Source organism: Tupaia chinensis, unplaced genomic scaffold (assembly GCF_000334495.1).
Source record: "Tupaia chinensis unplaced genomic scaffold, TupChi_1.0 Scaffold000355_1, whole genome shotgun sequence".
NCBI lineage: Eukaryota > Metazoa > Chordata > Mammalia > Scandentia > Tupaiidae > Tupaia > Tupaia belangeri.
In genome coordinates this window covers 7,636,105-7,650,614 of record NW_006159850.1, presented here as the reverse complement: position 1 = coordinate 7,650,614, position 14,510 = coordinate 7,636,105, and the positions used below count along the sequence as shown (strand labels likewise).

The window sequence follows — 14,510 nt, the reverse complement described above, 5'->3', positions numbered from 1 at the left end:
TAGTGTGGTGCTTATGGGGTTACTAGGGGGCACCCTGGACCTCTGGGGCCCAAACTCCACTCTTCTATTCCACACTGCTGTGGTGTGACTATGAGTGGATTTTTAGCCTCCCCTGGACTCCCTATCTGTAAAATTCAGAACTATCTCATTGGTTTAACTGACCAATGAATAAGATACATGGACAGTGTTTAACCCAGTGTCTAGTACATAGTCCTGCAGGGCATCACCTTCCACATACTGACCCCAAGCAATGTTTAAGGAAGTCCCATCCATTCATGGAACACCTGTTCCAAAAGAATATTGCAGCAGCAATACCAAACCCTACAAACACTTTGATTTTTTCCTAGACATACACACCTATGATAAAGTTTTATATATATATATATATATCTAATAATGAAATAGGACAATTACAGCAATATGCTGTGATGAAAGTAATGTAAATGTTCTGTGCTATGAGATGATAAAATGTCTACATGAAGAGATAAAGTAAGGCAAACGACATAGGCATTGTGACGTAGCATTTGAAACGTACAAGCTGGTTATTTCTGGAATGTTCCATTGAATGCTTCGGACCATGGTTGCCTGTGAATAACTGAAACCATAGAAAGTAAATCAGCAGGTAAGGGGGATCAGCTGCACTGCTGTACTCTGTGTCAGACTCTGCCCCAAGAGCTTGAAAACCTCACTCATTAACCCAGAGCATTGGATCACCCAGGTGCTGGCTAGAAATGTAGAGTCCCAGACTACAGGATGAGACTGCACTTTCACAAGACCCCCAAGTCACTTGCATGCATGTTATTCTTTGAGAATCACTGCTTCAAAATGTCACTCAGCCTTCTGAGGGAGTCCCTATGGTTCCAGTCCTGTTTTATTAATAAAGTCACGAAAGCACAGTGAGTCTGTGCATCTTTAGAAAAGAGGCACAGGTGGTCCCTGGAATCAAGCAAGCAGGCTTTGGGGCTTACATTCTCCACCACAGGCCACGCTGTCTTCAGAAGGCTCCTGGGCCTTTTATCCAAAGCCTTCCATGTAACAGCCTTGTGGCTGTGAGAGCAGTGGGGAATAAGCTCAGCAGCACACAGGAGGCAACAGAACCTCCACTGCTCCCAGACTGCAGATTTTATGATGGGGCCAAAGTCCAAAGCTGAGCTCTTGCCATACACACTGGGCATGGAGGCCAAAGCATCATCCAGAGTCTTGGTGCCTGGGCCCTGGCTGTGCCACACATTGCAGCCTTCATACTTCCTACTCCTTCCTGTCACATGCATGCAGCTGACTGTCCATCCTGCTTACACAATTCCTCTTTGGATCCTGGGCACTGATTATTACTCAGTGTGACCAGGCTGAAGAAGAGCAGGTTTTGGACACAGGAAGATCATGTTGGAATCATGTCCATCATCTAGTACAGTCCCTCTAGCCATTTTGCCATCACAGTCAGAATAAGCTGCTAAACAAACAATTTATCTTAAGTGTTGTAGGAAAAAAATCTCCCATGAGGAAACTTAAAACGCCAAGTCTACTCTGTATGTGAACTTGAAGTTCCAAGTTACCATACCACCATAGGGGAAAAAATCCCCAAGTCACAAAAAAAAAATTTAACATGGAAATTGAACATAGACTAGTATTGTCCCTGAAGTATCTGATAGAAATCAATGTAAAAGTATTCTGGAGATAAATTGCAACCCAGACTATATGAAAATTATACAGGTGGGAAAAAAATCCCTACTGAATATGAGCTCACAATAAAAAATTATGAAACACGAACTGAGTCAGCATACTCTACAAACAAGAGAATTATGTCTATAATTTCAAGTAATAGAACAATCTAAAGGGGACTATAACATAAAAATGTTTAAAACAAAGACAGGAAAGGAGACATTATGAACTATAAAGAAAGAACAGGAGAGTATGGAAAAAGTATTTAAGAGGGACAACATCTCAAAATATAAAGCTCATGGATGACATAATGGTTACATTTCTGGACTTTCACATAGTCGAACAAGGTTCAAGTCTTGTACCTGATGGCTTAAAACGCACACCAGGTGTGTGTGTGTGTGTGTGTGTGTGCGCCCAAAATCCCGAGAGGAGAATGGAAGAGAAGGGACTGCAGCATGGCCATCCCCCCTGTGGGGTGACTTCTCACTTTCTGCCTCTCTCTGTTTCTCTGGCAAGTGCATGTCCCCTAGAGCAAAAATCTCTCTTTAAAAAAAAAAAAAAAGTTCATGGACATCTTCTGAGTATAACAGCAGATTAAAAGGAACTAAAAGGAGAATCCATGAATGGAAAGATCTGAGGCACTAGCTCTAAATTTATTACAGAGAAACAGAGATAAAAAATATGAATGAAATGTTAAAGACAATAATAATATAAGATTTAAAATAGGTGCTGTAGAATTTCTATCAGCAGATCATAGAGAAGAAAAGAAAGGTAATATCTTAAGAGATAAAGGATGAGAATATACAGAACTGTTGAAAAACATTGGTTTCCTGTGGCTGCTGTAACAAATCATCACAAACTCAGTAGCTTAGAACAGTACAAATATATTGTATAGGTCTATATATAATAAATCTAATGCAGTTTCACTGGGATAAAGTCAAATTATCAGCAGGGCTGCATTCTTATCTGAAGGCTCTATGAAGGCTCTAAGGGAGAATCCTTTTTTCTTCTTCTTCAGGTTCCAGTGGCCACCCACATCCTTAGTTTGTGGCCTCTCCCTCCATATTCAAAGTTAGTAGTGGCTGGCTGAGTCTTTCTCATACCTCACACTATGTCACTCTGATTCTTATTCATCTGTTTCTCTGTCCTATAGTTAAGGACTCCTGTAGTTACAGTAAGGCTATCTGAATAATCTAGACAATTTCTTTATCCTAAACTTGGCTGGTAAACAAAATTAATTTCCTTCTGCCACGTAATCTAACATATTCACAGGGTCATGAGATTGAATAATCACATGAACTTCTTTCAGAAGGGGTATTATTGTACTTTCCATAGACCTGAATCCTAAAATTTGAGAAATATAACTAAAAGCAAAGGAGAAGAAGAAGAAGAACTACATGCTTGGGCATAATATACTTAAACCTCAGAATATTGAAGACAAAATAAAACCTTAACATATCCAGAAACAAAAGAAAGATTCCATATTGGAGGGCAAGCATTTGATTAGTCATAATTCTACATAGCAGAAATAAATCCAAGAAAGTGGAAGAGCAAAATTTTTGAGGTGCTGAGGAAATTGTCATACAAATTCTTTACCCAGCTAAACTATCATTAAAAAGCCAGGATGAAAAGTAGGCAGTTTCAGGGCAAGAATGTTTACTACTCTTAGGTCCCTGCTAAAATAACTTTAAAAGGATGTACTTCAGGAAGAAGGAAGATTTATTCAGAAAGAAAAACTTAAGCGTAAGGAAAAACAGCCAGCAACCAGTGAACATGTTGATAAATCAATGTAAGAACTGACTATAAACCTCATAATACCAACCAGTTTGAGGGTGGGGGTTGTAGAACTGTAATAAGCAATAATATTGGATAAAATGGCGAAGAAATAAGTAGAATCAGTTTAGGAGTAGTGTAGTGATAACATTTAAACTTGCTACATATATGAGGGACTTCAGAAAGTTCATGAAAAATGGAATTAAAGTATGAGTTTATTTTGGTGCAAACATTTTTGAAATCCATGCATAGTTTTTCCATAGTACACATTTTCCATGAACTTTTAAAGTCCCTCCTCATACATAATTTAAAAATATTTCTTAAAAATACATGAATTACAATAAATTGGGGTAGTGGGGATAAAATCATTTCAATCAATTCAACAGAATTTAGAGAAGAAAATAAGTGTAGAAAGTCCATGGTAATAGAAAACGAAGCATGGCACTTGCTGGGATGAAGCTTAGAGTTTAATAGAGAAACAGTAAGTGAGCAGACCTTTAAAGGATCAAGATTAATGATTCAATAGGCATAATTGTAAGGTACAGAGGGGAGAGATTATTAGAGCATTGTCTATTAAATTATACTTTAAAAAACATTTATTAAGCACCTTGAAGTACCAGGAATTGCATCAGTTAATTGCCTCATAATGTTTAATTCCAAACAAAAATCCTGTAAAATAAGGAATGGTATCCCAGACTTGAGGGTGAAGCAATAAAGACTCAGAGAAGTGAAGAAAGTTGCCCAAGACCACTCAAGAATCATGAAGCAGGATGATGATTCAAATTTTATACCAACCTCTCTTCACTTTCTACTATTCCCTACTGTAGGATGACTCAAATAAATGGGTCAATTACAGTGGACAAAATAGGGCTGGATGTCAATCTGAATCAAGAATCTCCAGGCCTGTGCTCTGCTGGATGTACAGAGAAGCACATTCCTCGCTAATAGGGTATAAGCCACAGATATTCATTTGAACATCAAAAAGGTAACAAGCAACTATCTTGTGGGTCCTTTAATCCATCTGTCTCCAGAAATAGACACACTCTCACCTATATATGAACTCTATTTCTCTGAGAGGCAAATAAAAGAAAGCCCTGCTGGAAAGAGATGGACTGCAATTCTACACATGACTCAGAAAGCAGCATCTCCATCTGCAGCTGCAGTTATTTATCTATTAGTGAAAACAAGAGCAAAACAATAGTCATCTCCTCTATGAATTAAAAAGTGAATTTGCCTTTTATTGATAAAACAAAAGTACAAACTACTTTTTCTTTTTCATTTAAAAAGGTTGTATCAAATGAGTACATCAGTCTTTTATCTTTTTGGCGCTGAGAATTCAATTTGGACACAAGGCTGAGTGTCCACCTTCTCAAAGATTCCAACTTTATATCATAACTGGTTTGCTGAAAGTAAAATCTTTTAGGGAGCCAACACCCCTTGTGATGCTTCTGGAAAACACTCTTGTAGAATATAGCCATTCTTAGCTTCTCCTGCCTCATATTTTCTTAAACTGCTGTGGAAGGCAGCCTCTAAGATGGCCCCTACCCTTCAGTGAGGATCAGACGTATGATTCACTCTAATCGACAAAATTTGCCAAAGTGATGGGATTTTGCTTTCAATAAATTAGGTTCTAAAAATACTACAGTTTCTGTCCTGATCATCCTCTCTTGTTATCTCTTTTTCTTGCGCTCTTGATGCCATGTCATGAGTAGCCCCATAGAGCAACTTGCTCTATATGGCAGTGAACAGATATCACTGGCCAGTGAGGACTGAGGCCTTCCAACAACAATGTGGGTAAGCTTGAGGGAGGACATTCCTCCAATTGAGCTCTCAGGTCAGACTGCAACCCCCAGCCTACACTGGACTGCAGCCCAGCCCATATTTGCCCACACTTATGAGAGACCCTGAACCAAAGCATCCAGCAAATCTATGCCTGGACTCCTGGCCCACAGAAACTACAAGGTAATAAATTTCAGTTGTTTCAAAATACTAAATTTAGGTGACTTTGTTACACAGCTATAGATAACTACTACAATTCCTTCAGAACTGAAGTGGTAGACTTCTCATCTGCATACCTCTGTAACACCTAGAGTAGAACCTTTCATGTAAAAGAATTTAACAAATGTTTATTAAATTGAGAGAATGGCATGGTATTTATCCCCTCAAGGAGCTTATAGTCTACTGGAAGAAGTGATCAGCTATCTATCAAATTGCCACACAGTAAGTGTATAATAACAAAGGTGGTGACTTCTAGAAGGGAAGTATGCATGGTGTTAGGGAACTCTATGACTGAAGAATATGGCCTGGTCAGGAAGAGGAGTAAAGCTTTTTCTGCAGACATGATGGTTAAGCTAAGACCTAAAAGAACAAGGAGGAAAGGAATGCTGAACCAATAGGAGGGATAAGTATGAGCAAAGGACTGGAGTGTAGGAAGAGAGGAACAGTGTGATGTGGGATATGGAATGTATGGTGTGTGTACACATGGGTGTGTATATGTAGCAGGAGTGAAGTTATCAGAGCTGTTATTTCCAGCCAATCATTCTGCCTGCCTATGGAGAATGAATTACAGGATAGGAAGTGGGATAGCCCAGAGGCTTCTTAGCACGTTATCCCAATAGTCCAAATAAAATAGCCTAATGGTCTGGACTCACAACTTTGGGGAAAGTTGGTTGTGAGGGGCATGACAAGAGGCACGTGGAAGGGCTTTCTGCTTATCTGGTATATGTGCTTAGGTGGTGGTGGAGCCTCCAGCTAAGGTTGACAACACTGAAGGAAACCAGGCACTGATGAGGCTTGGAGTCTTCTAATGGCAAAATGGGTGAGTTCTTGAGCATAAGGACTTGTGCCATCTATTAGGTTGCTGAGAAAGTCATGACTTTTTTTTTACATTTTTCTATGCAAAATGCGTCATGACCCTGACAACCCAAAATTTGGCTAGCTCTTTCCTAATGGGCATTTTGGTCAATCTTGGTCCTCTGCTGTATTCCAGACAAGAAAAATATTATACCAAACCCACTAGCCTCATAATCAGGTAAACACATTCAGTAATGTATAACTATTTTCCTGTGAGGCCAATCCAACCAATGTCATAGATACAACTGGGAAAGAAATTCAGTTGTGACCATGAAAGGGGTCCCCTTCCAGGTCCTCCTGGATCTGGATCTGCTGGTGGCCAGTAAATGACCTCTGCCTCATCTTAATGATAAGAACTTTCATTGAAGACCCCCTACAGGGAAGGTACTGTGGAAACCTTTTGCATAAATTATCTCAATCTCACAAAAAACACAATGTATAACTTTAATAAAAGAGGAAGCTTGGAGAGGCAAAGTAACTTCCTATAGTAGCAGAGGTCCTAACTTGGTGGAGACAGGATTTGAACCCTGGTCTGCTAGACTCCAAAATCTATATCCCTTTTCTAATACTGCCTCTTCATTTCAACAGAGTCTTTCAGGGCTACTTCTCTCCGTCAGCTGCTCGCCCATACAACCACTTCACTTAGGGTGTTGAGACAACTGAAAATACCAGATTGATAACTTTTTCTGTTTTCCCCATTTTGTAGCATTCCAGCACTGATTAGGGATGAATCCCCTAATTAATCAAGTCCACAACTCAAGTGAGAACCTGTGCACCTCTGATCCCTCGAGCACAACATGTTAACCATTAACATACAAAGTTGCTGCAAAAAGACAAACTGGGAAACCTCACGTTTATTTGACTTATCAAAGGAAAATGCTGTGTCTTTCTAAGCATTCTTTTTTTTTTTTTTTGGAGAGATTTTCACTGTAGGGCGCGTCGCTCGCCAGACATAGAGACAGAAAGCGAGAAATCACCCCCCAGGGGGGATGGTCACGCCGCAATCCCTTCTCCTCCATTCTCCTCTCGAGATCTTGGGCACGCACACACACGCGCCCGGCGTGAGTTTTAAGCCACTAGGTCCGGGACACGAACTGCAGTCGACTACGTGGGAGTCCAGCGACATAGCCATTACGCTAACTGCTGGTTCCCTCTAAGCATTCTTTTAAAAAGTAGTGAAGTAGAAAAAAATCCAGGAGAAATTATCTCATGGGGACATGTCATGATGAGCTTAAAACAGCAAGATTTCCAGATGTATAAACATGTAAAGAGCTGCCTTCAGAGTAAAGCTCAGGCTCTGGACCTCTTGGAATCCTAGAGATCTACACAGCAGGGAACCTCAGGGTGCTTCTGCTGAAAGCAAAGCAGAGAGAGTCCCTCCAAATACTATGCTTAGAGGAGAGATGACAAGCAATAACTAACCCCACAAATTACAAAGACTTTAGTCATGACTCTTCTCTCACAATTTTCCAATCATTCCAGACTGTCATGCCCACAATCTCATAAAAGAATCATACTATAAGTTATAATGATAAGACATGTTGCCACGGGTTCAAGGACACAGAACCTCTCAATCACTTCCAGGGCTTCCCTGAGTGTGCTAGATACAACGGACAGTGCCAGGCCATTCTATCAATCCCAGTCTGAGTGAGCAGTCACACCCCCCTTACATGACCCTCAGGACATACCTTTGTGGTTAACACTCTATGTTTCCATTGTTTATTATGGAAAAAAAAAGAATGCAGCGAATTACAGGACAAAGGAAATTTGATATTAACTGTTTTTGATGGGCCAGGTACTGGGCTGAGAGTGAGAGACAGTGGCAGATAAAAACAAGGCCCTTACCCTCCTGATGCTAGCATTTGGTTATGCCATGAGACTTGAGACCAGTTAAGTGCTCTAAGCTTAAATTTTCTCATTCATAAAATGTAGATCATAGTTATTCCATATCAGAAGGGTGCTGGTGGGATGAACTGGGATAACCAGCCAATAAAAAGCACAAAGAGCTACTGTTCATTGGCATTGTCACTGTCTTTGTCATTTGTCACTCTGCCACCGTGTCCCTGGTTGATCTAGTAGCAGAAGGCTCCTCAGATGAGTGTGTCCCACATAATTGTCATCAAAAATCTCTCCATTGCCTGCTCCATGAGCCCATAGTTGAAAAATATAGTCTACCTAGCAACATTAAGGATTCACTATTTCCCTATTTTACTCATTAAAGATGTAAGTTTGATTAACATTTAAAAAGTAATGTAGAGCCAGCCCCACAGGGCAGAAGTTAAGTTAAGCAAGTGGTTCCCACATGGCCAACTGGAGTTTGAATCCCAGCCCTGGTAGCAACATTCAAAGTGTACATGCCCAGGATCCTAATGTGATGAAGAATCAAAGAAAACAGGACTGTAGTGTGACCATGCCCCATTACGGTGTGCTCTCCTCCACCACCACCTTGCTCATGCACATGCATGTACATGCCCTAGGCATTGAACAAAAAAGTAACAAAGCATGTCAGGTATATGCACAAATGCCCAAGATCCAAGGGGCTACAAGGCTGGAAGAAGGCGACTGTGGCATGAACAGATCCTGTGGAAGGTGCGACTCTCCCTCTCTCTCATTCTCATGTTCACATGCTCCATCAACGATAAGGAGGAATAAAGTAATTTTAAAAAATAAGATATAATAAGTTGAACTTCAAAATTTAAAAATTTTCCCATTGAAGAACACTATCAAGAAAGTAAAAAGACAGCCCCCAGAATAAGAGAAATTGTCAAATCATAGCTGATAAGGGCCTAGTACCCAGAAAATATAAAGTATGCTTAAAATGACAATAAAAAGAAAAATTACTCAATTTTTAGAATAGGCAAAGGATTTGGGTAAACACTAGTCCAAAGAAGAAAGACAAATAACACACACATGAAAAGATGCTCAACATTATCAGTCACTAAGGAAATGCAAATTAAAAGCACAGGGAGATACCATCTCATGTATATGAATATGGCTATCCAAGAAAAGACAGACAATAACAAGTGTTGGTGAGGATGCAGAGAAACTAAAACCTTCCCATACCAGTGATGGAAATGTAAACAGTGCAGTCACTGTGGAAAAGTTTGGCAGTTCCTCAAAAGTTAATATAGAGTAACCATATGACACAGCCATCCCAAGAATTGGAATAGACCCCAAAAAATTACATTAGGAACCTTTCCAAGAAAATTGGAAACACTATGTTCACATAAAAACTTGTACACAAATGTTTGTAGCAAGGTTATTCATGTGGAAACAACTCAAATGACCATCAATTTGAAAAACTGATAGACTAAATGTGGTGTATCCATACAATGAAATATTATTCATCTATAAAATGGAATAAAGTATGGATCTATGCTATGACATGGTTAAACCTGGAAAATATTCTAAGCAAAAAAAGCTAGACAAAAAGAAAAAGAAAAAGAAAAAAAGCCACACACTGTATGACTGCATTTACATAAACTGTCCAGAAGAGATGCATCTCTAGAGACAGATGAGTGGCTGCCAGGGGTTAGGGAGAAGGGAATGGGGAATGACTGTTCATGGATATGGGGTTTCTTTTTGGGGGTGACAGAAATGTTCTATAACTAGATAATGTTGACGGTTGCACAACCTCGTGAATATACTGAAAATCACAGAACTGTACATTTTTTTAAAGAAGTTTTTGCCTTAGGGTGCATGCACTTGTAGGAGAGAGAGAAAGAGAGAGAGACAATGAGAGGGAAAGTGAGAAATCACCCCCCATGGGGATGTCATGCTGCAATCCCTTCTCCACCATTCTCCTCCTGTGATCTTAAGCCACCAGGTCTGGGACTTGAACCATGGCCAGCCATGTGTTCAAGTGATTTAACGGCTACGCCATCTGCTGGCCCCAGAACTGTACATTTTTAGAGGATAAAATTTATGGTATGTCAATTCCATCTCAGTAACAAATATATATGTGAACTAAACGAGTTCAATTCCATTTAGCAAAGAAATCTGACATGCTGATTATAGGGAAGCTGGAAAAGTCCAAGATATGATGTTTGGCTTGGGCCACCCCTAAGTCTATGGCCATGGTCAGTTCACTTAATCTCTCCACGCCCCGTGGTTTTTGTCTATAAAATGGAATAATGTATATATCCCTAAAATAAAGTTCATAAAGTGATGAGCAAATTGTGCCCCGTGGCCCAGTTATTATGCATGTTGGTTATTTCCGTCAGCCCCCAGCCCACCCCACCCATCAGCTGTGTCCCTTTACCTCAGGTGTCAGTGCGTTGTTATCCGAGGTCTGGCTGGACAGCAAGATGTGTGTGAACCCTTCTTCTTTCCGCACGACAATATCTCGAAACCGACAGTTGCTTTCATTCTGGCGGACGCTGTACCTGAGCCTCGTGTCAAAGACATAGTCCTTCTCTGTTTCCAGCTTTCTCTTCACAGGGCTGTGCAGGTTCAATCCCCCATTAGTCAGAGCAGAGCCTTCCAAAAATCAGATAGATAAAGTGAGAAATAGGCATGGGCTATAATCCTACAAAAGCGTAATCAGAGAACATTTGGGTTTACAAAGGGAGGGCTGGAATGTAGTTGGGACCCCCATGCATCCTCTGTTCTGGAGGTGAAAGCCCAGAGCTTAATTCCTATATCTCCACATTCAGAAGAGGACTAAGAGGACTCTGGGTGAAGAGTCTTTGACTCCCTTTACCTACACGGAGGTGTGAGCATCTAGCTTCTGCTCAGATTCCTTAGCGGCAGGGAACACAGTGACCACTGCAGAAGGCAGCCCTTTTCATTCCTGGATACTCATTACTGATGGGGTATTACTACCAAAAGCAATACTTGTAACTGGTCTTTGTCTTTATTCATCCTGTGTTATATGCTAACTTCTATGCAGAAACACTACATGGACATTATCCCATTGAATATGAGAACCAGCAATAGGGTCTGGGACACCTAGAGCTTCCACGGAGGCTGCCCTAAGAGAAGGGAGGTGAATACCGCGCAGGCAAGGTCCTCCTGCCTCTCTTCTTCTCCCAAATCAATCACAATGCATGGCTTTACAGTCTTCTATTCTACATACTAGCATTCACGAATGGCTGCAGAGTGCCCTGGATATAAAAGCTTGAAAACTAGTAACAAAGAGATCCAAATTTATGATGGCTCCCCATCTCCTGCCTCCTGCTGAGCTATACTGGAACCTCCTGGGTGTGCTAAAGGAAGCATGCTGAAACCTACAACCCCAAACCTCCATCCAAAACAGGTGGAAATAAGCTCAAGTGTGTATTATGAAAACACTTCCCAGCCAAGAGAAAGATACACAAATTACCAATATCAGAAATGAAAGAGGGTTCATCACTATTGACTCTATGGACATAAAAAGTTAATGAAAAGATACTATAAACAACTCTATTTATCTGATAACCTAGATGAAATGGAGTAATTCCTTGAAAAGACACAAACTTCAAGATACATAAAAAGAAATACATCATCTGAATAGGCCTATATCTAGTAAAAAAAAAAAAAAAGAACCAAGAATAATAATCTAAAAAAGGAAAGGACCAGGCTGAAATGAATTATATCAAACATATATCAAGGAAATAATATCAATTTTGCACAAAATGCTCCAGGAAATAGAATCAGAGGAATACTTCCTCATTCCATGAAGCCAACATTCCCCAAACACCAAAACCAAATAAAGACACTACAAGAAAATAAAACTATAAACTAATATTTCTCATGAACATACATGCAAATATCTTCAATGAAATATTTTCAAATCAAACCCAATTATGTAGGAAGAGGATTATATACTGCAAACAGTTGCAAACTGGTTTAACATGTGAATATCAGCCAATGTAATCCAACACATCAACAGGCTAAAAAAGAAAAATCTTAAGATCATATCAATTGATGCCGAAAGAGTATTAGACAAAATACAATAGAGGGGGATTTTCTTAAGTACATAAAGAGCAGCTATAAAATACCTACTGCTGACATTATACTTAATGGTGAGAGAGTGAATGCTCTACTATTTCTTTTTTTAAAGAATTATTTACCCAATTTATTTATTATTATTATTTCACATGAGTTTTGACACAGAAAGAGAGAGAGAGAAAGCCACCAAGTCCAGGACTCAAACCACAGTCAGCCATGTAGGAATTCCAGTGCCTTAACCACCACACCACCTGCTGGCCCTGAATGCTCTACTCTTAAGATCTGAAATACGAAAAGGATGTTCTCCTTCCTATTCAACATCACATTAGAAGCCCTAACTGTAGAAAGATGAGAAAGGGAAACAGGAGGTTATAGAGATTGGGAAGGAGGAAATAAGATGATTTTTATTCACAAGTGACAAGACTGTCTATACAGAAAGTACTAGAACAGGTCATCCCCACTGGGGCCTGGAAGAATGCTGGTTAGGGTAGCCAGATCCCACATAGCCAATTGCACATTTTGAGTTCTGGACCTGGCAGCTTGAGAAACACACCAGGTGCATTTGTGTGCATGCCCAAAATACCTAAAGGAGGCAGAAATGGAGGAGAAGGGATGGCAGTGTGACCATTCCTTCGGGAGGGGGTGCTTTCTCCTCTCCCTCTCTCTCTGGTGAGTACACACTTCTCTGGAAAACTCATAAAAAAGGGCAATCACTGTGTGGACACAGCATGGAGATGCTCTGTATTCTGTTCTGCAGAGCACAGGATATGAGAATCAAATAAGATAACATATTTAAAGAGCCTGGCATACAGTAATAAACAGTGGTTCTTATTTGCTCTCCAATCATCACAGCCTGACTTAGCATGAAGTTATACTGGTAACCTGTGTGACTCAAGCCTCTCTCTCTAATAATGCCATGTCTTAAAGGTAGGGCTCCTGGCAACATGCTCACCCTGGCTCAGCATAATGCCTGTGGCAACTGGAACCCCTCAATAATTGTTCCTCAGCATCCAGAGTGCCTGGCCCACCTCTGGGAAAGCCTTGGAATCCAGCACTGGGTTAGACAGGAACCAGGCAGTGCTCCATTGGACCCCTCCACAGGTCAGGTCCCCACTCAGGAGGCAAGCAGCTGCCGTGGAGGGGATGCCCTGGCATCAGAGTTGCGTGACCCGGTAATGCCTTCTGTGAAGCCATTTTGTAGTTTTCCATTACTCAAAGCAACTGGGCTTTGTGAAAAATCAAGATGCAGCTCCTGACACAGACTAAAATGACTCAATGAACTTCAGAAAATAAACACGAGTGTTTAATTAAAAGGTTTGCACAGAGGGAACTGTTCCTTAAGAGCTGACCAAAGACCCTCAGCCCTCAGAAGTGCTCCCTAATCAGGCTTGGTCATACTTTCCAGAGTAGCTCCCATAGGTCCGTGCCATCTCTGTTGCAGGGGACTCACATAATGGAAGCTGCTCTCAGTGGGTGCTGGTTCGTGCCTGGTGAAAAGTCAGATGCTCAGAGCTTGAGGGGGTTAGAAAAGGCTGAGTAAATCCTCTTGCCTCCCAACCAAGTCAAGGTGCTTCTTAATAATTAATCCTATAAGGAGGAAGATTCGGCGGCTATCTTTTTTGAGCATCTCTAAGATAGTCTCTAAATGACTCCACAATTCCATGAAGCTGCCATTGGCAGACCGTATCACAGATGAGGAAAGTGAGTAATTTGCTGGAGAACACAAAGATGCTAAACGGTTGAACCAGGACTTAAGCCAGGTATCTCTCATTTTGTTTATTTAAAATCTAATTATGTATTACCTCCCCATGGGCAGGCTATGGCACTAGGTGATAGAGACCCAACACAAATTATAGAATAAAGTCTAGCCCTCTTGAAGCTTGCTCCTAGTGGGGAAGAAGAACAGTTACATTAACTAATGTAACTAATACTTAAAATAATGATAGACCAGAAAACAACAGAAGGATATAATAAAGAATAATGGGGGGAGAGTTCTGTGAATTTAAAGCCCATGGCCTTGCCTCTAGAGCACAAAAAGGGAACCAGCAGTTAGCGTAATGGCTATGTCGCTGGACTCCCACATAGTCGACCGCGGTTCATGTCCCGGACCCGGTGGCTTAAAACTCACGCCGGGCACGTGTGCGTGCGTGCCCAAGATCCCGAGAGGAGAATGGAGGAGAAGGGATTGCGGCGTGACCATCCCCCCCTGGGGGGTGATTTCTCGCTTTCTGTCTCTATGTCTCTCTATGTCTCTGTCTGGCGAGCACACGCGCCCTACAATGAAAATCTCTCAA

At 40.9% G+C, this 14,510-nt stretch overlaps 1 protein-coding gene across 1 annotated transcript in view; it reads right to left on the bottom strand.

The window, feature by feature from the left end:
• The window catches only part of CDYL2 (chromodomain Y like 2), a 230,800-nt gene that overhangs the window by 24,364 nt on the left and 191,926 nt on the right, over window positions 1-14,510 (bottom strand). Inside the window, exon 4 of the mRNA XM_027773449.1 lies at window positions 10,547-10,764. Within this exon, the coding sequence (XP_027629250.1) occupies window positions 10,547-10,764 (218 nt within the window). The remainder of the gene's footprint in view (window positions 1-10,546; window positions 10,765-14,510) is intronic.